This window comes from Pezoporus occidentalis, unplaced genomic scaffold (assembly GCF_034315485.1).
Source record: "Pezoporus occidentalis ecotype Australia unplaced genomic scaffold, CSIRO_AGI_Poc_V1 ctg13, whole genome shotgun sequence".
In the NCBI taxonomy this organism is placed as follows: Eukaryota; Metazoa; Chordata; class Aves; order Psittaciformes; family Psittacidae; genus Pezoporus; species Pezoporus occidentalis.
In genome coordinates, this window is record NW_026913103.1 from 8,950,783 (window position 1) to 8,975,367 (window position 24,585).

Here is a 24,585-nt window from a genome sequence, read left to right on the forward strand (position 1 = left end):
TGCCTCAAAAAGAGAGAGGTTTCAGGAACAAGAATTTAATTAACCAAGAAAACCAAGAAATTAATGGCAATATCTCCACCCCCTTAAAGGCATGACTTCATGAAGATTATGTTATGCAGAAAATTGCCTTTTTTCTTCTCCTCTTAAAGAAAAAAACAAACCTATCTAGAGTCCTATGTTGCTGAGTCCTTCCCACCCTCTTCTGAAAGTAAATAGATGAATAATATAAACTCATAGTTACTATTTTATCTTTAGGCTGTGGAGAATGAGCTAGCAGTTTAGAGAGGCAATAAATGCTTAAACATTTTGTTTGTTACGAAGAAGTTCAAAAGGTAGAATTGGCAGACACACTGTAAAAAACACACAACTACTGGTAGTTTCTGACCAATTCCTTCCTCTTCCCTTCTTAACATTTTCCATTTGTCCCCCATATGTGCTTCAGACACCAATGTCCTGTGAAATAATTCTGCCATTGGCTCTATTAATTGCTGTTTAGCATGAAAGAAAACCATTAGTTAAGGGAGACACCTGAAACAAATGGGACTATTTGGCTCCTGGCTGCATCACCACCCAACCTGACAGCAATTTCTCCACTACTTCAAATATGGTTTTAAAGGTCTCATAGCAAGCTTCAGATGAAGAGCTGAGCACACAGTCCTAAAAATACCTTACTATCTAGAACTGTCAAATGGCATGGTAGGTTTTTAGAGAAAAATTCATTGCTTACAAAAATGTCTGACACTTCTACTTTTAGTACTTCTCTCTACTAAAGGAATAAACTCAAAGGCACAGTAACCAGGGATGTGACCTTGGATTGTGAACAAATACAGGGGAAACAAGGTAACTTAATCAGAAGCCAGCACATAGAAACCCTGCGCCAAAGTAAGACAGCAGAAAAGGCAGAATCTTAGCATTTTCAAATAAGGAAAGAAACACAACAGAGACTTAAAGACAAATGTAAAACTTTTACTCACAAAGTCATCTTCTCCTTCATTTAAGTTATAGTTAGGCAACATAGCTCCTTCCATAGCAGAACTCTTGAATACACCTTTTATTTTGTTGCCTATTTTGCTGATTCCAAACGATTCTCCTCTCTTCTGTGTAGTCCTAGGATTACAGAAGCCAAAGTTCACTACACAAGGTGTATCATTACACAGCAACTCAGTAGGCCATTGCACATCATTTACAGATAAAGAAACAACTGTATAAACAAGGAGCCAATATAGTTACAATTCCACTGAAACTGAAATTAATTTATAACAAATTTTTCTCTGATTGATTTCTTGATTACAGTTTTAAGAGATATGGGATTCCCACAGGCTTAACCATGAGCAAACATAACACTCTTATAATAGCATCCTAGTAACACAGGGCAAGAATAAACAATTACTTGTTTTAACAGCAGGAACCATGGTATTGCTACAGGCATGCACACCAAGAAGGTCACCAGTTCTGTTCTTTTCCATGCACTCATATTTAAATATTTATCTACTCTTGCCAAGTACTGTAAATGGTGTACTCGGATGCCTTTTGTTTTTTTTTTTTTTTTCTGTACAGAATTTTACAAGCATGTATCATTCAAGACAGATCTCAACTTTCAAACATTAGGGACAGACAAAAGGAATGTGCAAAGAGCAAGACTGAGCATGACAGAAAACAGATGCAACTGAAAAATCTTGGCTTGAAGAGCCAGTCTGACTTTTAAAGTCTTGCCACTTATGACAAAGCACCCAAAAAGAACAAGGTATGGAAAAAGAAAAATAATTGAGCGGAATGCAGTCCGCACTGAGAGAACAGATTTTGCAGCATTCTTATGTCCTTACACAAGACCTGACACTGTAGATTATTTCTTACATAGAAATGCCAGTAGTTCTAGAAAGAAAAATGTTTCTGCTGAATATGGGATCAGTCTAAGGTTACATGTGGTGTCTCAATACAGTTGATAGGTGAGTTAAAAATCAACACAGTGAAATGCAGCAGCAAAGACCCAACTTTGTAGACTACTGAGACCGAAAGCACAATTTGTATTTTGGCAGAAAAAAAAAAATATATATATATATATCCTAAGTGCTTCTTTTTCAGTTAAAATAAAAAAAGTTACTAACTGAACAGTAGTACCAATAGAACAGCAAGGACCAGCAGGTAAAGCATCTTCATCGCTCACAAGACCATACAGACAACATCAACTGCTGAATCAAAATGTGCATGTTCATGTTCCTAACCATCTTCCTGTTTACAGTTTTACCCCGACTGTATACATGACTAACCTTGTGTAAATAATCCACAGTTCCCAGATCTTTTGCTTTTCCTGTCTCCTATATTATCAGCTCCATCCAAAGCAAACAGGCACCAGCTATCTTAATCTCCGCTAAGCAAAGCTAAGGTTGCTTGGCTGTTTGTAGTCTAAATCCATGTTTGAACAATTTTACTCAATTTTTAAACAACTGCTACACTTTACTGTGGTGCACTGAACTTTTCCATACTGAGGACCTGCCTGCATATTCACAGAATCATAGAATGATTTGGTTTGGAAATGATCTTAAGACCACCTAGCTCCAACCCCACTGCCATAGGCAGGGATGCCTCACCCTAGACCATGTTGCCCAAAGCTCTGTCCAGCCTGGCCTTGAACACTGCCACGGATGGAGCATTTACCACCTCTTAGGTCAACCTGTTCCAGAGCCTCATCACCCTAACAGGAAAGAACTTTCTTATATCTAACCTGATCTTCCCATTTAAATTTAAACCCATTACCCCTTGTCCTACCACTACAGTCCCTGACAAAGCACTCCTCTCTGGCATCCTTATAGGCCCCCTTTCAGATACTAGAAGGCTGCTATGAGGTCTCCATGCAGCCTTCTCTTCTCCAGGATGAACAGCCCCAACTTGCTCAGCCTATCTTCATATGGGAGGTGCTCCAGTCACCTGATCATCCTTGTGGCCCTTCTCTGGACTTGTTCCAACAGTTCCATGTCCTTTTTATGTTGAGGACATCAGAACTGCACACAATACTCCAGGTGAGGTCTCACGAGAGCAGATTAGAGGGGCAGGATCACCTCCTTCGACATGCTGGTCACGCTCCTTTTGATGCGGCCCACGATACGGTTGGCTTTCTGGGCTGCGAGCGCACACTGAAGCCGGCTCATGTTAAGTTTCTCATCAACCAACACCCCCAAGTCCTTCTCCGCATCTCTTCTCCACCCAACCTGTAGCTGTGCCTGGGACTGCTCTGACCCAGGTGTAGGACCTCGCACTTGGCTTGGTGAAACTTCATAAAGTTTGCACTGGCCCACTTCACAACCATGTCAAGGTCCCTCTGGATGGCATTCCTTCCCTCCAGCATATCAACCGAACCACACAGCTTGGTGTTGCCGCCGACACAATCCCATTGCCCATGTTGCCAACAAAGATACTGGACAGGATCGGTCCCAACACCGACCCCTGAAGGACACGACTTGTTAAACTGTCTCCAGTTGCACACTGAGCCACTGATCACAACTCTTTGCGTGCGGCCATCCAGCCAGTTCTTCATCCACCGGGTGGTCCATCCATCAGATTCATGTCTCTCCAAGTTTAGAGACAAGGATGTCTCTGAAGGATATTTTTCTAGAGCTTAAACACTGGGCTAGCAAAATACAAACCTTATTCAGACAAAACCAGACAGCTTTTCAAGTAGGTTAATGCTTCAGACTTCTGGCTTGACTCTTGAAGAAGTTTTCATAATTCCTGTGAAAATTTGGTCAAAACAGTTCTTAAGGTTTTGACCAAAACCATTAATCAGCACAAGCTCAAAGACATGGTAAGAGTACTCCAGGCTCAGATCAGTTATTTACTGAACTGATCATGCTGCAGCTGAAGGCAGAACACAGCTCTGACTGTAACTTCAGTACTGAAGCATACTGGGCAAGGACTCAATGTAAGAGCTAGAAACCACCCTTTCTTGACCCAGTGCTGAGCCTAAAGATTATGCCTGATGAAACAGCAATCACTAAACTGGAACAGGTATAAAGTGACAAACAAGGATGGGATTCTCTTCACAGAAAGAGACAAACTCAGAACAAACACTGGTGAGTAAGAAGACACATGCTGGACAACATATGGAGAGAAAATAGGACTGGTTTGGCAAAAATCCTTAAGCAAGTATGCAGAGCAAACCAGACTACATAAGCATGAAAAAAATCTGTGGATGTTAACAGAGACAGATAACAGGGTGATCCAAATTTTTACGAAGATGAACAAGAAAAAAAATATATACAAAAAAAAAAAAGGTATCAAGATGAAAATGTAATACATTCACTGGCTAAGTAGAAATGGGAGAAAGAACTTGAGGCTAGGTAGAAGGGAAGAGACGGGAGGTAGGATATGGTCAGGTTCATGGCATGAGGGAAGAAAGGGGAGAGGAGGTGGCCCGTTAAGAAGAGAGACCAAGTTTTCCCAAGACCTGTCAACTGCTACTGGCAACAAAGATATATACAAAACTCATATCACACTCCTTCTAGTGCTGATCCAAGTAACAGCATTATTAGATCATAATTCTATAGCTGCTTTCTTGGCAGGGCCCTGAGTGGATAGTCTACAGGCTACAGTATTCCTGATCAATGATGTAACAAGAGGTTGGAATATTTGTTTTTTTAATTTTAAACACTTCAGAAGTCACACATACTTGTCATTAAGAAAGTACAGTTGTTGTTCACTCTATGGCTGGGAATTACAGACCAAAGATGCATTAGTGCACTGTCTACCGTGGCATTCTTTAATTGTGGAAGGTTGCGAAATAATTTTCCTCCAGTATTCCTGCCTCATTCAGTTTACTGAACAGTCCTTTGCAAGTGATCAGCCAGGGCTATGCAGCTCAAGAATGCTGTGGTGAACACCTCTGTGGGTCAAAAAGTTACCAGATGAGTTGTATGTATCAGACAAGCTAGATATTTACACGCCTGTGAAGCTGAAGTGCTATTTTCGTTTTGCTAAAACTCCTACACCAAATTAGGAGAAATGCTGAGTGCAGAGAACTGCACTTAAAAAAAAAATAAAATAAATTAAAAAATCAATGAACTGCACTTTTATCTCAAGTACTCCTTATTGCTCAACAATCTAGCAAGTTATAACTCAATACTCTGAGCTGGCACACAAAAGATAAAAAATGTCTCTATACCTTGATTACTGACCTGAAAAATTAAGTTGATAAATTTCCCTCAAAACTCAAGAATGCTATGAGTAATACACATAATACTGATGCTCTAATAAATTCTAAGGAAAAACCCATAATGAAAACATTGTTTTCTGAGTTTGGACAGCACGTATTTAAAGAGGCATGAATAATGATAAAACGAACCACTGAACAGCTATTAAGACATTGATGAGTGATCACAGACTACCCGGAACGTATTAGAACAAAATAGTGTAAGTTGAAATCAAACTTGCAGCAGTCGCAAGAACAGCCGCAGAGAGAACTACTTTGGGGGACCGCTGGTTTTGAGTGCTTGAAAATACTCATAGCATGTTTGTATTTGCACGCAACATTAAGCAATGAACACCCTAGATACAGCTGTGCAACAAGCAGTTAAGTGGATAAAACATCAAACAGTATCTGGAAACGCGACATGGTGTAAAGGAAATTTTGGAGGGGTTAACAGTCTTGGGGAAAATAAAAAAAAAACCTTCAAGTTACGCAAATACATTCCAAAGCTAACAACAACAGACAAATTGTTAACAGCAAACAATATTAATACATTGCAAACTTGTGAAATTAGTAATCAAGCAATTTCTAAATACTTGTGAAGAGGACATGGGGAGTAAATCTTATTGTGCAGAAAAATGCAGTTTAGTCCAGAGAAGACATTCAGATGCGTTTTTACAAATAAAATGGACAGGTAATTACTGTTGTAAAGGCTGTGTGATGCAGTTATGATAGATGCAGCATAACTAACACACAACATTTATTGAGTGTTAGACTGACTTACCGGAAGTCATCCAAACTCAGGCTACTTCTGCAACAACAGGTACATAAATTACCTCAGAGCCCAGGAGAAAATAATGTTAAAGAAAAAAAAAAAAAAAAAAATCGAATTTGACAGACCTATCCTAAACAAAACTGAATAGGCTTCAACCATCACCACAGATTAGTAAAAAACATGGTACAATGAGGAGCTCGACCTAAATCCTAACAAAGCGCAAAGTGAACGGTATCTGCACATTTCACCACAATCATGGCCTTTGAATCCAAAAATCACCATTACTGGACATGTTCAGGTCTTCACTGACATTCAGCACAAGAGGTTATGATTTTTTAGAGAATGGCTTTCATTGATAAAGTCACCTGTAGTACCAAACAGGCAGCTTTTCCTATAAACTATGCTCAGGAGTCATGTAGGAATCTAGTTCATTCGGCCAACACAAAGAAAAGGCTGGGGACTTATTTTATGCAATACCAGCACCCGCTGTATTAGATATAGTAAAAACCACTTATCTTTCTCATTATTATTTCACAGCTTTTAAGAACTGTCATGTATTTTTTTACATTCTACATAACCTGGTACACAGAACCAATGTCTCAGCCATCAACTGAGTAATTCCAACCAAGATTTTAAATGGATTAACCATAAACACAGTCACCACACCCATGATTTTAATTGACTGGAGCTACTGAATTTGGGATAAAACAATATGGGATTAAGATATTCAAATTTTAGATTTTGTTTTACAAGAGGAACTAATTCTAAGGCATCTTACAGTCTCTTTAGTCATGTTACCTGTGAAGCTGGAAACATAACCTACCAAGTTGGAACTGATAGTGACAATCAGTTACATTGTGCACTTCATCCTTTACTTGTTTGAATATTATTACTATCCCAATGATGACAAATGAGGATGCATCTATTTCTGTATGTGGTCATGATGTGTAGTAAAAAGGGCAGATATAGTCATCCCAAAATCTGGGAGTTGATGTCATATAATGGCTTTTGTGTTTTGTTAGACTTCCAATACAGATTACCTTTAAGTAATGCAGTAATGTATTATAAATACATAAATAAAAGAGAGAGAGGGGGAATTTTTGTCCTCTCTTCCATTCACCAAAAATTAATTCACCAGAATTGGAACTTAAAACATCAGTTTTCATTGGCCACACACATAAAACATGAGGTGGAAAATATCAGTTATGGAGTTAAACTGTTGACAGCCACAGCTAGCTATCAAGTTCCCAGAATATCCTCAATGTGGCTTCTTCACACTCCAGAAATACTTGGGACTTCTCATGTCCTTTGGGAGTTTTCACAGCACATTATTCATCCTATCTGTACACAAAATGCTACAATTATTTTGCACAGTTAAAAGTGATGCAAATGAATAATTACTCAGAGATAGTCACTTCTTCCCTACCTTCCTGCTTGTAACTGCTCCGTAATTTTCTTGTCTTGCAGCAAGTGAAATCTTTCAACAGATTACCCACATAAACATTCCACTGGGATTTTATACCTACTACTTGATCTGACTTTTTAACCAGCAGTTACACTCTACCAAAGTATCAAAGATACAGAAAATAAAACTCTTTGCATAAAATTTCTATATAATAGAATTTCTAATGCTAGACTAGGGAAGAGAAGGCAGGATGAGGTATGTGCATATGGACAGTATCTGGAATAATTCTGTAAGCAATTTCTTTTTTTAATTCTGCCCCCCTCCCCCCCCCTTGGCAGTGACTCTGTACCACATTCTGCTGAGGGAAACACCAAAGCAACAGACAAACAGGCAAACTACTTGCCTATGACCTCAGACAGGAGGTCTGTTTCATGGAAATTATCACTGAGGCATCACTTCAGGAACATACAGTATCTCATATCATAAGCCAGCATATATACTCAGGGTATTTAAATTTTTCTAAAATGTAAACCAGATACATTTTCAAAATTTGTTTATTTTGTAGCCAGAGATGTATTTCAAAAACTCCAGGTAGAGACTGCCTATAATCTCACTCTTTCTGGTTTGGAAAGCAAAGCACCAGGGAGGCGGCCTTAACCTTTTCATACTTTAACAAGATTTAAGAAGTGTATGACAGGATACTTTCAACCCTTGACATGAATAGCTTGGGGAAAGGTACCAGAAGGCAGATTTAAAGGTCTGGATGAAACTCTGTAGCCATCTTCAACAGAAGCTGGAGTGTGTTTTAAGGTCACCATTCCTAATGGACTATCACAGAGGGAAAAAAATGCAGTTTGGTCTAGCTGCCTTCTACGAATCTTTGCTAAGAAACAAGCTGTCAGCACCAAACTGACCAAGGCCCAAGTCCTGGATCTACAAAACCTATAAATACTACATAGTAGATATCACCTATGGAGATATATTAAAGAGAAGGATCATGTAGTTTTTGACGAATGTTAGCAGGGGAGAAAGGGATCTCACAGTAATACGCCTCACAGGAGGCTGCAAGTCAAGAGGGCTGCTGTTGCTGCTCCCTAATGAACGCAGAGAAAGTTAAATAAATTGCTCTTACTCCTCTAGAAGAGCCATCTAAGATGATAAACACCAGCATTTTCTAAGTACTGTGGATCTTATTTGATATCAAGAAAAAAAGCGTATCCAAATCAAAGACTTTCTCAGTGAAGTTTTCCTTCTTTTGGCTAGGCCATAAGAGCAACTCAGTTGGGCTAGTCTGACTGAGCCATCCAGCACAAGAGGAAAGACAAGAAATTATGAGACCTCAAGCTTACTCAACCCAACCCCACAGTGGAAGATCACCCATTCATACCATAGGAGATGATTCTCTTCTCTACAGGCCCCAAGGAACCTGAAAAGTGGTCTATAAATACACAGCCCAAATCCAGAAACAAAACTTCTGACACTATACTTCTGCAATGAAGGGGTGAAGATGTGGGATGGAAAACACACTTGACAGACAATCCTCCTTGTCACAAAAGGAGATTCCCATTGCATGACCAGGTTGGTTAGATGCAGGGTACACTGTACGTATCCCCGTAAAACCCAAAATCCAATATTGCCCAGCTCTGCACCAACAAAATGGTATTATACATATATAAAGTCAATTAAATCACCACTTTATTTCCATGTTATCTTATTCTCAATGTACATTTGTTTTCCCCTCCCCTCTTCAAATGTTGAGGTCCTAATCACATTTTATGTAAAACACTTCAAAGCAAAGAGACACCTTGTGTAATAATGATTGTTCCCTCAGTGTGTAATTTGTCCACTTAAAAAGTAAGAGCTGAAAATTTAGTCAAATTGGTATCAGGCAGTAGTAAAATTCCTATGGTTTAGTATTTTGATACTTTTCACTAAAAAACAAAAAACTACTAAAAGATTCTACCATACCCACCTGTTGAACTTGGAATTGCGTGTTGGTGACTCTGCTCCTCTTAAAAGATGTCTGAAGTACTACAAAAGCAAATACGGTGTCAAAGAAAACACCAGACTAACTGAGGCAATGCTAGCATGCAATGACATAGCAAAATTCAGGAAACAAAAACAGAAGTAAAAGGTCAGCTGATCATAATCTAGCAGTTAGAATATTCATCTGAAAAAGGACACACCAAATCTGCAATGCATGCCCCCAGGACTATTTATTTTACTTTACACAGTCTTGGGATTAAAAAATTAACATGAAAACAGAAACAAAACTAAAGTTAAGCAACAAAATCCATGTCTCCTCTTCATTAGAAAAATCAAGCATTTGAAGCATTTTAGCGATTAAGGGACAAATTACCATCAATACCAATTTTCAGAAATACACTTTGTGCAGAAGACAGACAAGTAAGTACCTATTGCTAAGACACATCAATATAGTCTGCTCAAATAAATGTGAGAAGTTTAACAGTGAACCTGATTTACACACACAAATTCAGACTCACCCCTCGTGTTTCAAGTGTTTCCTATTAGAAGGCTTTAGGCAGCTATCAGTGTGGGGAATTCTTTTAACTTTCAATCACAGAACAATTATAAATGCCGAGTAAATTGCTTTGAATGACTTTAAGACTACTCTTCAAACCTTTCACACTTACCTCATCACTGTGACAGAACATAGGAGTGAAAACATTCTCAAGTAGAGAAAGCACATGCTCATAAGCTTCAAAAAGACACCTCATAGTCTGAAGTTTCACAACATCCATATATGGGCCCTCAGCAACTATAAAAGGAAAAAAATCACAAATATAAATAAATATATCTATATATAGGCAGATGAAGTTTGATTTTTATCTGGTCTGAGTTGTAAGTACTTTGCAAGCTACTATAAGTCTGACAAAACACAAATAAGCTGACAAAACAAGGACTAAGCACAACATAACAAGTGGCCAACAATTTTTAAAACAACATCAAACGCAAAGATTGGTCATATTTAGATGGATTAATCTTCACCTTAGTTCAGCTTGCTGTTTAAATTTCAGTGTAAATTATTCCTTTCAAATTCAAACTTACTTCTTTGAATCTCTTCCACAATAAAAGGGTCAAATCTAATTTTGTCAATGCTCTCATCCAAACAGTAAGTTTTGTATATTTTCTGGACTTCCTCATGAAGAGACATCTTTTCAGTATCTGATAGTTCTGGTCGCAAAATTCGGTCATTGAACTCCTCTGAGAAGGAAAGAAAATGCATTTGTATATCAACTTGGCAAACAAACAGCATATTGAAACAACCTATAACCTGTAACAATTACTATTTTACAAATAGAAATTTGTTAAACTTTAAAATTAATAGACACATAAGACATCTCAGTACCATGTAATAAGGTAACTGCCTTCTTATTAACTATAATTCAGATTTGTCCATAAAATTATTCCTAAAAATATATTGCAATTAAAACTAATTATTCCTTACCACAGTAAGGATAAATCCATGAAGTTTTCCTGGCATAAGAATGAACTGGAAGAATGACTTTTTTCTTTCTTCCTAAATTGACAAATTGCAAATTGTAGTTTTCTTTTAGCACGATTTCCAGTTCATACGAAACACACACAGAGCCCCAATAACCCTTTATATCAGTCATATGCCCGTTCTGCTATTTCATTTTTAAGACCAAATCCATTAAAGATATTATTCAAGAACATTAAATCTGAACATATATAGAACTAAATATTCTATTCAGTGCAATTACTTTGTAATCCTACTTGATTTATTGACCCATCCCACTAACAGCATGACTACTGTCTGGAAAGAAGGGAAAATAAGATAGCATTTAATTCATTTTTCAATACACAAAACCAAATTTCTTCAGAAAAAAAAAAATCTACCAAGACCTTTCTGGATATTTTTCTTTTTTTGGTTTGTGGTTTTTGTTTGTTGGTTTGTTTGTTTTGTTGGTTGTTTGTTTTCCCTTGGAAAGTGCTTCTTATCCAAAGTATTTCTATCAAGTCAAGAACCACCTACAGTAGACAGTTTGAGTCAGCATAACTTGAGAGAACTAAATCTCATTCTTTGTTTTATAGGCTAACACACAGATTTACCATCTGTAAGAATGCAAGAAAGGTTTAGAAGGAAGAAAATGCTGAGGTTTGCCCAGAAAAAAAGACTGATCGTAGGCAATAGCCACAGTCTGAGCAACCTTCCTTGCTAGAGGAAGCAGGTCTACAGAACCGCAGAAAGGGCAGCTTAGAGCCCCCTGCAGGTACCACCAGCACCGGACAGGTAACCAACTGCTTTGTTGGATTTTTACTGAGGAAATGAGTTTTTCTGACAAAAAGCCAGCATGTTTGGAACGATTATGAGCCTATAAGGAACCACAGAACACAGAGATTACTTACAATTCTCTTATATAATCATTAGTGATTTATGCAGTATTTTATGAGAAAGTCTGTCTAGCAACTTCACATCTTCTTGTTGCATGTATGGGCTTGGAATATGAAGACACACCCATTATTTCCCATGCAACATGGAAACACTTGTTTATTAAAAACAAAACATAACATTATTTTGCTAAGTCAGTAACTGACTATTAGTTGACCAAAAAAACTTGAAATTAATCACTCTAACTTACACAAACTCCACAGAAAAATTTATAATTGGAAAGTACGTGGCTTTTCAAACAACACGTGTGTAAAGATAAAACCAAACGCATGCTTCGTAACCCAGCTATAGATCACTGAATAGAAGGTTTCAAGACCTCCAGTGTTCCCATTATGTTTCTGTTATTTACAGAAATCAGAATTTTAGAGCTAAAAGAACATGAGAAACTTTTAGTGATAAACAGGCACTTTAGAAATACTTCAGTGACCATGTATTAAAAAAAGGCCACTGCACTTCGTTTCAATGGCCAGAACATTTTTCTTCTAAGCACATTCTATTTTAAAACATACAACTTCTAATCAATAAACACAAATACAATTAAGACCACATCACACCAACATTAACGTCAAGATTAGCATTCAAGGATCGGGGCATAGTGAAGTAAGTGAGCAGAAGTTCTGAAAAGTAATCTCTTGCTTAACAATGCTGTTTAGTTCTGAGACTGAATATTCACTTGAACTTGCAAATTCTTAAATCTTTTAAAGAACATCAAATACACCTCAGCACACATATGCAATCTTACCTACGGTCAGGCAGAACTGCAGCACGTGGACTGCCCCTTCCTGTTTCAGAAAGTTCATAAACCGGAATAAAAGGTCTTGTTGATCTCTGATCTCCTTTAGCTCCAGTTTCAGTACCTTAGTAGGTTAAAAATGCAGTCAGCCATTTTTCAAACTTTCAGTGAGTACATAAATAATACAAAAAGTTGAAGGTAAAACAAAAACAGCAGGTAAGGTAAAACACTTATTCAAAACAGGAAAGGAAATAAATGTTGCCTTTGCTTACAGATGGTTTTTTATTTCTTGGCTCTGCAAATTTCTGAAGGAACGGAACCAATGAAGAAGTGGGTTCAGTTGCTTTCTCAGGCTGCAGGCAACAAATTGACAAAAAGACAACTGGGTAAGAAAGCTTCCTAAATGGACGAACAGATTACTATCGCTTTAATTTTTTCCATACTCACTGGACTATCATCAATGAAGATCAGCAGCAAATGGTTGACTGTGTCCTGCAGGAAAGCACAATTAAAAAAAAAAAAAAAAAAAATCAATGTTAAACTCAACAAATTAGATTACAATCATTGCACTATGTTATGCCCAAGTTCAAACCTGTGAGTATATAAATACTTAAACCCCAAAGCCTGGGAACACATGTTTTGAGAATTGACCTTCAACAGTCTCTTCAAATATTTGCATCTCAGGGAATTTCTGAAGAGACCTGCATAGAAGTGTTCTTTACCCAGTGGAGGAAAGCTTTACGAAGTATTTTTACTGTTAGCGCAGATCTAATGAACTATTAATACTTCCACAGCTACACTACCTTCTACTTGCAGCTAAGTGATACTGTTGTAAGTATTGCAATTTTGCCTATTAAAATACATGCATAAATAAAATCAAAGATGGCAGCATTCCATCTTCAGAAATAAATGCCCTCTTACTTGCAGAACTAAGGATGAAAGAAATTATTTCAATAGAGCTGAAAAAAAGGCTGGTTTACTCAGACTGGTATAAAAATACATACAGCTAGAGTTCAACTAATTGGGCCTTTGTTCAAATGTAGCTACAGCAATTTGAAAATGCTCAAACTAGTACAGCATTCTCCCATCTTACAGGAATTGTAGTCTTTCATTAAACATACATTCTTAAGATACCATACCAATACTGTATTTTAGTCAGTTTAGTTAGTTAAGCACTGAAACCAGCTGTCATGAACAAACAAAAACATTGACCACATGAATTTTTTCTTTTACCCAGTCAAAATGCACAGCAAGTAAGTCATTGTGCATCATTTGCTTTACCACAACATATGCAGTAGGAAAACAGTAATATTAAATTATTCCTATGCTCCAAAGTCTTACAGGATCAGCTAAGAAATCCATTGAAGGAAGGAAAACAGAACCAGGCAGAATCTCTCTTATCAGAAGAGCCAGGGATCTAAAAAGGGGAAAAAAAAATAAAATAATGAGGGTTTAACAATACCTTAAAACATGCTACTTTTAAGACCCATCAAAAAACCTAGAAGCAAACGGATAACAAGGGATGAGGAGCACGACTTTGGAGTTCATTCTTTCTCTCCCCAAAACTATGGCATTATGTATACACTTTAAAGAATACAATACTAAATAACTTCCATACCTGCATTCTGTTGATTTTGGGGGCAAAATATAAGGAAAAAGAAGTTCAGTAAGTTTTCTTAGGTAGTGAAGTTCATCTCTTCGGCTTCGCAAAGCAACATGGAGTTCTGGTCCATATTCTTCTAAAGCAGCCTGCTGCAGAAATTCTGCATTTTTTACTGCAAGTAAAAACCAGCATTAGAATAGAATCATAGAATAGCTAGGGTTGGAAAGGACCTTAAGATCATCTAGTTCCAACCCCACTGCCATGGGCAGGAACACCTCACACTAAACCATGGCACCTAAGGCTTCGTCCAACCTGGCCTTGAACACTGCCAGCGATAGAGCATTCACAACTTCCCTGGGCAAAAAAATTAGAGTTGTTTCAGCCTTTTCTTGTTGTGAAATAGGAGGCAACTGCTTTTCATTTGAGGTAAAAAGTTAGTACTTCTAGTAAATATACAACTGCCAAAGGGATACAATGCTGAAACTTTACAGCAGAACCTTGGCTTAGATCTTGAAGCCCGGCTAAGTAAAAATAAAACTACACAGTGAAATAAGAATTCCTAAACCAAGCAACTGCATTTTCCAGAATGTTTTCTCATTTATAATTATTGAGGAACTCAACATCCCGATTCTTCTAAAAAACTTCATTGCCTGAAGTCTGCCTCTGCTTGCTTTTGATCTTCTTCGCAGTCTCCCATTTATTGGGCTTTTACTGACTTGCCTACAACACAGTTTGAAATCAACTTAGACTGTTACTCAATCCTGTTAAATGTTTCCTGCTTCTGTAAACAGAACACAGTATAAATCAAACCAGAACCAGCATGCTGATCTGAAAGACTGCTCCCTCTTATGAACAGCTGTATGGAGTTGAAAGAATACCTCCTTTATCGGATTAAAAAAACATACATATTAAACTCAACAATGTTATATTCCTTCAAATCATTTCCAAAGGCAAGAATTGAACTGTAATAAATCACACCTAGCTGCACTGGCGATCCAGCACAGCCTTGTGCCAAGAACCACACTAGGCACAGGTCAGGTGCAGAATACATACCTGTTACCTAGACGGTTAAAGCCTGTTTCCAGCATACTGAATTTAGCACAGAAGCCTGCGAGCTTGTCCTTCACAATCAAGAACCACAAATAATACCAGCTGATATGGGGGATACAGGAATGTATACTGCCTGATAAATCTGCCTAGTTGGTATCATTAAAAGCAGAGAGGAGGAATATGCTCTCTGGCAGGGACAGGTAATGAATCATGTAGGTTCCTGTGCAAATAGTCAGGAATTACTAAAAGACATAAGAGTAAGAAGAGCAGGAAAAAAGGAAATGCTCCTTAAAGCAGTCATTTGAAAAGGATTTTGAAAATAAACAAAATAACCCAGGATCAACCAGCAAACAAAGCACACTCTGAAAGCTGCCTCTGAACCATGCATTATGGTGGCTGCTTTAGCAATGTTTACTAGAAAGCACTACTAAAAGATATTTTCAGCTGCTACTTCGCATTTGTCCCCTCAGAGAACAAGTCTTTTCCTTTAAAATACTGAAGAATATGGCTACATTTTCAACAATGCACATTTAAAGTACAGTTCTCTGCTGCTGAAAAGTGTTTCCAACTCCTTAGTAGAAATCAAAGGAAATACAATATTTGGCACAAAGAGTGCTGCAAGATAATCTAGTATCTGGAAACTGCTGTGCCACAAAATACATCTAACGTGATCAGACTATGTCTCATTATTCATGAGATTCATTACCTGCTACTCACAAGACCAATGGCATATATTTATGGACACCAAGCAGGCATTTTGAGGGAAAGGAGGAAAGTTCATGACTCCAGTTAAAATAAACATCTATGCTTAAAAGTTGAATGAAACTACATTTAGCAGATACAGCACTGTAAAACACAGCCAGTGAAAAAAAAAAGAATAAAGATAACAATTTTCCTACAGCAAGTGTTCTATTTTCTAAATATTCCTTCAATGTGCAGTTTTAACATAATTTTTACATTCGGCTTATTTTTATGTGGATAATAATTAAATATGCTACTGCTCAAAGTCTCTCCATGGCCTGTAAACATAAACCTAACTTTTCAACATACTGAATAACTCCACCAACTGCTCATGTTAGCACAAAGATGTGAAATCATTCTAGCTATAAGAGTTACAGTACACTACAAATCCTTTCATCTACAATTGCTCGCCTGGAATACAGAGGGAAAACTTTAAGAAGCATTGCTAAATGATCTCAGTTGCTCTGAATAGACAAAAACCACATGCCTGTTTACAGAGAAAGAAATTTAGCATTTTCAATATGGGGAAATTAAAATCAGTAATTTGGAGATTGTGTGTACTGTAACTTTTTCCCTATTTGTCTTTGCAACCTCCAAATGAAAAGCAAAAGGATGACTCTTTTTTTGTAAAGGGAAGGCAGTGAGAAGGAAAAGTTAGCAAATATAATAACAAATATACATAAAGAAACATTTAAATGCAGCATATGAAGTCTTTACATTACCTTTCTGTCTGGCCTTGGCTACCACTTCAATGTGTTTCATTGCTGCCTTGAGCATTTTCTTTGTTACAACAGTTGGAATATCCACCTAAAGAATAGTTTTAAAACAAAACAAGAATTGTTCTAGGGATTTTTTTTATTTATTACAGTCAAGTACCAAACATATTAATCTGCTTCTATGGCTCCACTCCAACCATAAAATACACCCTTAAGAAACAACCCATGAATTCTCTAGATGATCTGACAGTCATTCTGGTCAAAGCACGTAACATCATTTAGAACTAAATGCCATAAACAATACCATTAGAACATTTATTGCCAACTTGTTTCCATTAGGATTCTCGCACTGCAATAATTTAGTAATGTAGCTTGATTTCCAAGTCACAGTATATGAAACCTAGTTCTGCATGAAGATTTGACCACCAACAAAAGCAAGTCAATTATGCTGTGCTTCTCATACTTGTGTACCTTAACCCTCAATCGTGTCCACAAGGACTAAAAGCAAAGTGACCCCCCCCCCCTTTATGTATCCAGAAAAAATGTCACAGCTCAGGTGATGACAGAAACAAAAGAAAAATCTGAGTTTCTGAGTTAAAACAACTGTTAGTGCCAACAACCATACCATACGATCATAAAATGAATAAAAAGCACATATTTAATCAAGGACCGTATTAACAGAGTCCTGCATTTCTGCTTGCCTTGATGTCTATGAGAATGAAAGAATTACAGAACAATTCAAGCACAAATGGACCTCATGATGTCTTAGCCCAACCTCCTGGGTAAAAGCAAGCTCAAATTAAGGTGTGCAGGGCTGTACACTCCCCCACGTTGACAGTCACCTCCTCACAGGTTAAACGCTCTAGCCCCAGCCATCTCAGTGGCCCCTTGGTTGAACTTGCTCCACCCTACCAATATCTCTGTTGTAATGGGGAGCCCAAAACTGGATACAGTATCCTAGATGCTGCCTAAAAAGCATGAAGTTAAAGACAATCATTTTCCTTGATCAATTGGCTCTGCTCCCATTCATACAGCCCAGAATGCTGTTGGCATTCTTTGGCACCGGTACACACTGCTGGCTCATATTCAGCTTACTGCCTACCACGGGACCAGGCTCTTCACAGCATAGCTTCTCTCCACAGCCAGTCAGTCCCTGACTGTCATTAAGTGACAACCTGTACAGTTTCACAGGATTTTTCTTTATTAGCTTCTGTAGTTTCAACAGAAGCTTGCCTGGAAACTGACTTATACTTGGCATGCTGTTTATTTTAAGCAAGAGCAAAAGATGTTTCAGAGAAGAAATACACAGTTGCAACTGTTCAAAACTTAAGACCTCGGAACAAGTTTCTTATACAGTCTGTCCCTCCTCAATACCAAGTCAAATAATGACCCTAAGTAATGAAACTGAAGTGTTTAAGTGCTTCTTGTCAGACAAGGAAAAAGACAGTGTAATTGCAATGGTCACCAGAGCCAAGAGAAAAGTTGGGGTTTTATGCATTCATACAAGCAAAATAACATCTATTCCTGCACACTCCCCTGTAATATCTGAGGCGCACAGATATCACTTAATCTGGCCAGCCCACACAAGCTAGTATAATTGACTAGAACTGCCTAAAAGCAGCTAGCCAAACTAAGGTCAACTCCTTTTTACAGAAAAAGTCAAGCTCCTGCTTATCAATGGAGAACTCTGTCCTTTGGGACTCATATTTGAACAAGAATTTCAGTAAATCCAGAGTTTAGGAATAGAAGACTGTTTATTCCTGCAGAGGTAAGCAAAAGAGCAGAGCAAACAAATTATCACTGACAGGACAGTAGGCACTATCAACTTTTGACAAAAATTTCAACCAAGTACAGGGCTACCCACAGCACACCATACAAAGGGAAACATTTCACTTTCCCTTCAAAAGCCGTAACTAACCCACAAATGGCCACAATGAGGAAAATCCAGACTCGGAGAGAGAGAAGTATTTCATCACATACTGAAGAGCTGACTGGCCTAAAGCACTTGTTCCTTTGTTCAACAACCCTGCCTCAAAACACTCACCTAGGCAGACTTAAGCAGAAAACAAAGGAATTCTTTTCACTTAAGTATGTTGTAATTTTAAGTCTTAATTCAAACGTACAAGATTCCTTGTCAAGAAAGTATAGATATAGCTTAAAAAAGGATAAAAAGAGTGTTTTTTTCTTACACATTCCCAGATTAAAAAAAAAAAAAAAAAATCTTGATTAGCTAGAACTATTGCTTTCAAGCATTTAGTAATAAATCCAAACCAAAGTACAACTGTTTGGCAAAGGTATAAGAATATTTTATTTTGCAATCGATGATTAATTTCTCCTCAAATGAGGTTATAAGAGACACTGTATCAGAGCTGAAAGGTTATAAAACACTCTGTCACAACCCTTTTCAGCTAACAATTAAAGCTTTAAACTGAGATTCCTAAAATGACAAGAAGTTAGCATTTTATTTACAACTTGCATATGAACTCTGGTTTCTACACACAACATTTTAGTAGTATACGGATCACAGTTACTACCTGAGCCTGCTTGAATCTATATGTGGGTATGTGAACACACACAAACACTTTTTCAGCAGAAAAAAAAGGGGTATGAGCTGAAAAGAGCATAAGACCAGACAGCATGCTGCCCTGCAGGGCTGAGCATGCCAAGTTTCAATTGTGTTCCAAGCAAAGTTACTATGAGAATCTTTTTGCTTGAGGTATTTGTACCACTTCACACAAAAAGACAAAATAAATTACTCTGCAGGATGTATACAAATAAATCTAAACAACTGTAAAGAGAAATTAATTTCTGTGATAATCTTTATTTTGTAGTGCCCCGACAACGCTTAATACTTACACACTCCTTGAGTTTTTGTTGCACATACTGCCTACCCAGGCAAAAGGAATTTAAGATACTGCATTTAATTCATTACTGTCAAAAGCAGATGTGGTAAATTAACACTCTACTTAAAAATGCTATAGCTGATCTGAGATAACATGATTAATACCTTATTACATGATCAATAGAGGAGACATCATTTTCAGAATAAACAATGGATCTACGAACAATGCAACTAACACCTACATGTATTACAACTCCAAACGAAATTTTAAGAGCTTGCTCTAGATTTTAACTTTGAAAGAATTACTTCACTTTCATATCTCTATATAATGCCTGCGCTACATGGACACTTCCTAATCTTCCCCCATGTTCACTTTAAAAAGCAACATGCTTGAGTTACAGCAAACAAGAAAGTCATCTGGATTTGATATATAACAAGGACAGAATCAGGCTATTAATCACTCATGACAGAGTACATGTACAACTTGTAGCTCAGGAAATATTGCTGTTACTAAGGAAGGAAAAAAAGACACACATTTATGGTAGTTGCTCCAACAGAGGAGCGAGCACTGAATAAATCTGGAAACTGAGTTAGCAACTCTTCCTGCTTAGAACAGGCAGAAAGTCAGAAGCAGTTCCTGTAAAACAGGCATGAAGCACTTTACCAGAAAAGAGGATATATGTCCTAATCTATTAAACACAGGGAATAAAAAAATTGAATGTTTACTCTTCAGAATGCTTCTTAAGAGCTGCATTAATGTAAGAACCATACCTGTTCTAATTCCTATAGTAAGCTATTCACTTAATGGCAGTCTATTCTTTACAAACAATTTAAGGACCGTGTCTGCATTTAAAGAAATCAAGCAAACAGAAGCTATGAGACAGGTACACTGCTGTTTTCTAGTAGTTCTTTTTCAGTAATTCTCAAAATTGTTTCCACTTGTATGAAGTCACTAAATCATCCCAAGGTTTAATAATGCTTTGCACTGGTGTAAAGTCCATCTGCAAGAATCAAAGAATGGTTTGAGTTGCAAGGGACCTTCAAAGACCACCTAGTCCAACCCCCTGCTGTGGGCAGGGACATCTTTCACTAGATGAGGTTGCTCAAAGCCATGTCCAACCAGGTGTTGAACACTTCCATTGATGAATCTTCAAAGATGTTTTCTAACCATGAATAATCTCATGAAGGAGGCAAAAGCCACTTCAAAGAAGAAATTTAGATAGAAATTTCCTATACTCTCAGTAAGACATACTTTGGAATCACCACTTAAAAAATAAAGAACTCGCTACAAATGAGTATCAGTTATTTCTGATGGAAAACCAGCATTAATAGCTTTAAGTCACCTTACCTTGTGAATTCTCCGAACCAATACAGATGCAAAAAACCGCAACGTGCCTCTCAGTTCATCTACTGAGGATTCATCATCAGTAATATTTCTGCAGTGTTGTAAAGCATGTCATGTAAGAAAACAGAATAAAATACATTACACTAATCCAACCACAATATATTTGACACTACTGAAAACTGGACTGAAAACATTCAATGGTGACAGGTCAACTGGTATTAACTGAAATGAAAGCTACCAAGTGTGGGCAGAGAGTAAACAAGTCCTCTATTCAAGTACAACACACAGCATTCCCAGTATGTTTGGTGCACAGAACAATGGCTTAAGAAATATGTCAGTAAACTGGAATTATATATCAAATCCTGCGTTAATATACTGTCTGCATGATTCTGACCAAGTACAATTTAACTCTGTTTCCACGTAAGTGAATGTTTCCTAGCTCAGTAGCATAAAGTGAACCTGAATTAAAACTGACAAAACCTGTGGAATAAGAGTTCTGCAAGCACATACCCCAGCTAAGCTAGTCAAAATTGGAATTTCTATACTCGTACTACAAGACCTTCTGTACTCCAAGATCTAAAATAATTTTAATTTGTTTTAGTACAAAATTGGCTTTCTAAAACTCTTTTATTTGTGTGTTATTTTATTTTGTAAATATAAAATTGAGTTTATTTCTAGCCTAAACAGAGACTGCCATTTCCTAGAAGAGAAAATAAATTGTAACGCAGGAAACCAACAAATGACTTCTAAAAAAGTTAATCTACTTTTTATGTATCATGAAACCATTAATTACAAAGAAAACAAAACAAGAACCTCAACCTACAGCTACTTGGAACAAAACTGAAATTATTTAAAACAATTTCCGCTTGGAAACAAAGAAATAATGAATTCAAACAGATTCTCAAATCAATATATCAAAATATCATCTAAACTTTTTATCTGCCTTGCCAGTTTCCATCTGCTGCAATAAATAATGTGCAACGAAATACTGTCATTAAAAATACTGAAAGTTGACTCGGGAAGAAAAATACCCAGCTGCATGTCTTTTGGGGGAAACTGAATGAAAATGGAAAATACACCAAGTCTTAGATGCAGAAACTGCAACTAAACAGAGTGGAAAAAGAGACCGTGGTAACAGCATTCCACAAAATGCAACAGAAAGAATAAAAATCTGTCAGCATTTAAACATACACAGGCATTAGAACTGCCCAAAGATACTAGTAAAACTGCATTATAATAGCTGAGTAATGACAAAGTTAGATCCTGCTTCAGCTAATGACCATTTGTGAACGCCATCACAGTTTTCAGTAATAAGTTTGCATATGCAGTAAATGCAAATATCATCTACATTAAAAAAACAAACCACATAGTACAAGTAACAACAATACACTGGGAAAATTAAAATTTCATGCTTGTAACATCATTTTGCATTATTTATCATCCAATTTTTTAAGCCATGTTAGCTTGGATTATATACAGCATTCAAATGCATGTTGAATATGAACTGTGAGGTACAGATACTGGTGACCTGATGGTCTAAGTATGCACCTAATTGCATGAAAAAGCACCTCAAAGAAAGCAGCCTGGCATAAGGAATACCACTATCCTCCAACAGCTAATCATATGCAGGTAAGAATACCTTAGGGGAAGGTTTGGTTTGTTTTAAGATCAGCAGCTGACATTTTAGATGCAATATGGTTATCAAATGCCCATACTTTCAGTGGAAGCCAAGGGATTAGCAAGCAAATTGTATGACTGTATTACTAGTATTTGACAGCAGAATACATAAAGTAATTTGGACCGAGAAGCTTTTATTGTATTGACACTTGGATAATCAGGATCTTGGCTAATGGTACTTGGACATACTTCATGCCAGCTACTTTCACAACGCACCATAGGTTTGCAGAGATATTCTTTTAATCACAAGTAGACTGAAGACTGCTGAAAAAAAAGCATCAAGAACCTGTAAAATTTCCAATCTCCAGGGACCCAGCGGAAGCTTGGAAACATTTTAAAAACTGGCTGCATCTTCCCCAGAATTTGAGGAAAAACTTAAACCCACAACTGTCTGTGTAATGGAGAGATTTGCTAAAGAGTAAAAGGCTCAATCTGTTAATTTGCAAACAGTTACTGAGTCAAATGTCTCAAAAGAGATACACCTAACTGCTTTTGCATGCAAAATCTTATGGGAGCTACTCATAAATGAAAACCATGTGATCCCCCCCCACATGTCAATTATTCTTACCAAATTTGGACAACTCCTATCAAAAATATGAAGAAAGTAAGTTGCAAGCTGATGAAAAACTATTGATTGTAACTCAACAAAAACCTTGACCTTTTCTTGCATTACTTGCATTTAAAATAGAAGCAGCTCCATATGTGGAAACACTGGGTTTAGTCACCAAAGAAAAACAGTAATTTGTTACAAAAATGTGGTAATTACTGGATTCCAATCTAATCTGAGAGAACTGGAGTAGCAGTAGCATCAATGACCAAAAAAATTCAGTAAGCATAGCATGAATTACTCAAACTTTAAATTCTCTTATTTAAATGAGGTTGGTATAAGCAACATATTACCTTGTTTTGCTGTACAGCATACATAATAGGTGGGTGTTTTGTAGCTCTACAAATTTGGATTACTTAGAACTATGTTCTATTCTTCTCACATGGTTCAAAAAAATCTTAACACACAAATATTTAAATATAACCAATATAAGTAGTTAGAAAAATACAAAAGAAAATTGCATATAACTACCTAGTTCAGTAGAATTCACTGGATTTTAAGCACTAATCTTCATTCCCTTAAACTGGTTCAAGTTTAGGGATGTCTGCCTCTAAATTTTAACTTGCTCATAAAATATTACAAATTCTTATACATTTTATTAATGAAAGAAACATAAAACACAGCTTTTCACTGCTTATAGCACTTTATTTCCTTAGTAATAAATCTATGATTTTATCCTGCAACATACATTCCTGGCTACTGTTATACTTCCTGGGCTTCTGAGTGAGATAGGTTACGTCTCTAATGTCAGGAGTATGCAAGGTGCTGCAAGACATCATCAGGCACAAAAAAAACAAACAAAGAGAGGCAGCTTCTGCACAAATTCCATTCACTTAAAGGATGGCAGCTACCACAAGGAATTATGCCACGACTTTTATGAGAGGGAAAGTAGCACACTGTTTTACCAACCTAGCCTGGCAAGCCTGAATTGCCTGCTGGTGGGTACCCATGCTGCTAAATAAGAAGAGTCTGGAGGCAAAGGCTTCCGATTTGGCTCTGTGAGGAATTATCTAGAGACAGTGAAGTTTCTTAGCTAAGAAAAAACACTTCATGAATGTAAAAGCTCCTTCTCCAGCATGAGCTGAGTTATATATGTGTATCTACATCGTTTGCGTAAGGGAAGTCAGAACTAGCATGCTCTACAAGACAGATCCCAAATGGCTGCCCACAGACACATAGTTCAGGCCTCCCTGCACAACTGCTGGCAAGAAACACAGCAAAGCACAGAAACACCTGAATGTCTAGAGCAAACAAGACCAACTCTGACATTACTACCTGTATGTCTTTCAGGACCAAGTTTCTTCCTGCAGCACTGCTCAAGTAACACTGCACTACTGCTCACTGAACTCCTAAGTACTTTACGTTGAAGGAAAACTCATTAGATCTGGTCAGCATGGTGTGTATTTATGGAGCTAGTTCAAAATCCAGAGGTGCAGCGATTTTGAGTGATTTTACCTGTAAAACTCAAGACAGCACA

At 37.3% G+C, this 24,585-nt stretch overlaps 1 protein-coding gene and 1 long non-coding RNA gene across 4 annotated transcripts in view; one reads left to right on the forward strand and one right to left on the reverse strand.

The window, feature by feature from the left end:
* Nucleotides 1-24,585, forward strand: part of LOC134158438 (uncharacterized) — a 411,508-nt gene that overhangs the window by 117,176 nt on the left and 269,747 nt on the right. The gene's annotated exons all lie outside the window — the stretch shown is intronic.
* SNX14 (sorting nexin 14) overlaps nucleotides 1-24,585 on the reverse strand; it is a 54,895-nt gene that overhangs the window by 21,206 nt on the left and 9,104 nt on the right. For 2 of the 3 annotated variants that reach the window (XM_062608345.1, XM_062608343.1), the window contains exons 6-17: nucleotides 20,828-20,915; nucleotides 16,644-16,728; nucleotides 14,146-14,302; nucleotides 13,869-13,944; nucleotides 12,975-13,019; nucleotides 12,800-12,880; nucleotides 12,537-12,651; nucleotides 10,429-10,584; nucleotides 10,014-10,138; nucleotides 9,332-9,390; nucleotides 5,964-5,990; nucleotides 975-1,107 (exon numbers count right to left, since the gene is read on the reverse strand). In XM_062608345.1, the coding sequence (XP_062464329.1) occupies nucleotides 975-1,107; nucleotides 5,964-5,990; nucleotides 9,332-9,390; nucleotides 10,014-10,138; nucleotides 10,429-10,584; nucleotides 12,537-12,651; nucleotides 12,800-12,880; nucleotides 12,975-13,019; nucleotides 13,869-13,944; nucleotides 14,146-14,302; nucleotides 16,644-16,728; nucleotides 20,828-20,915 (1,147 nt within the window). The remainder of the gene's footprint in view (nucleotides 1-974; nucleotides 1,108-5,963; nucleotides 5,991-9,331; nucleotides 9,391-10,013; nucleotides 10,139-10,428; nucleotides 10,585-12,536; nucleotides 12,652-12,799; nucleotides 12,881-12,974; nucleotides 13,020-13,868; nucleotides 13,945-14,145; nucleotides 14,303-16,643; nucleotides 16,729-20,827; nucleotides 20,916-24,585) is intronic. The other variant, XM_062608344.1, reaches the window with a different exon arrangement.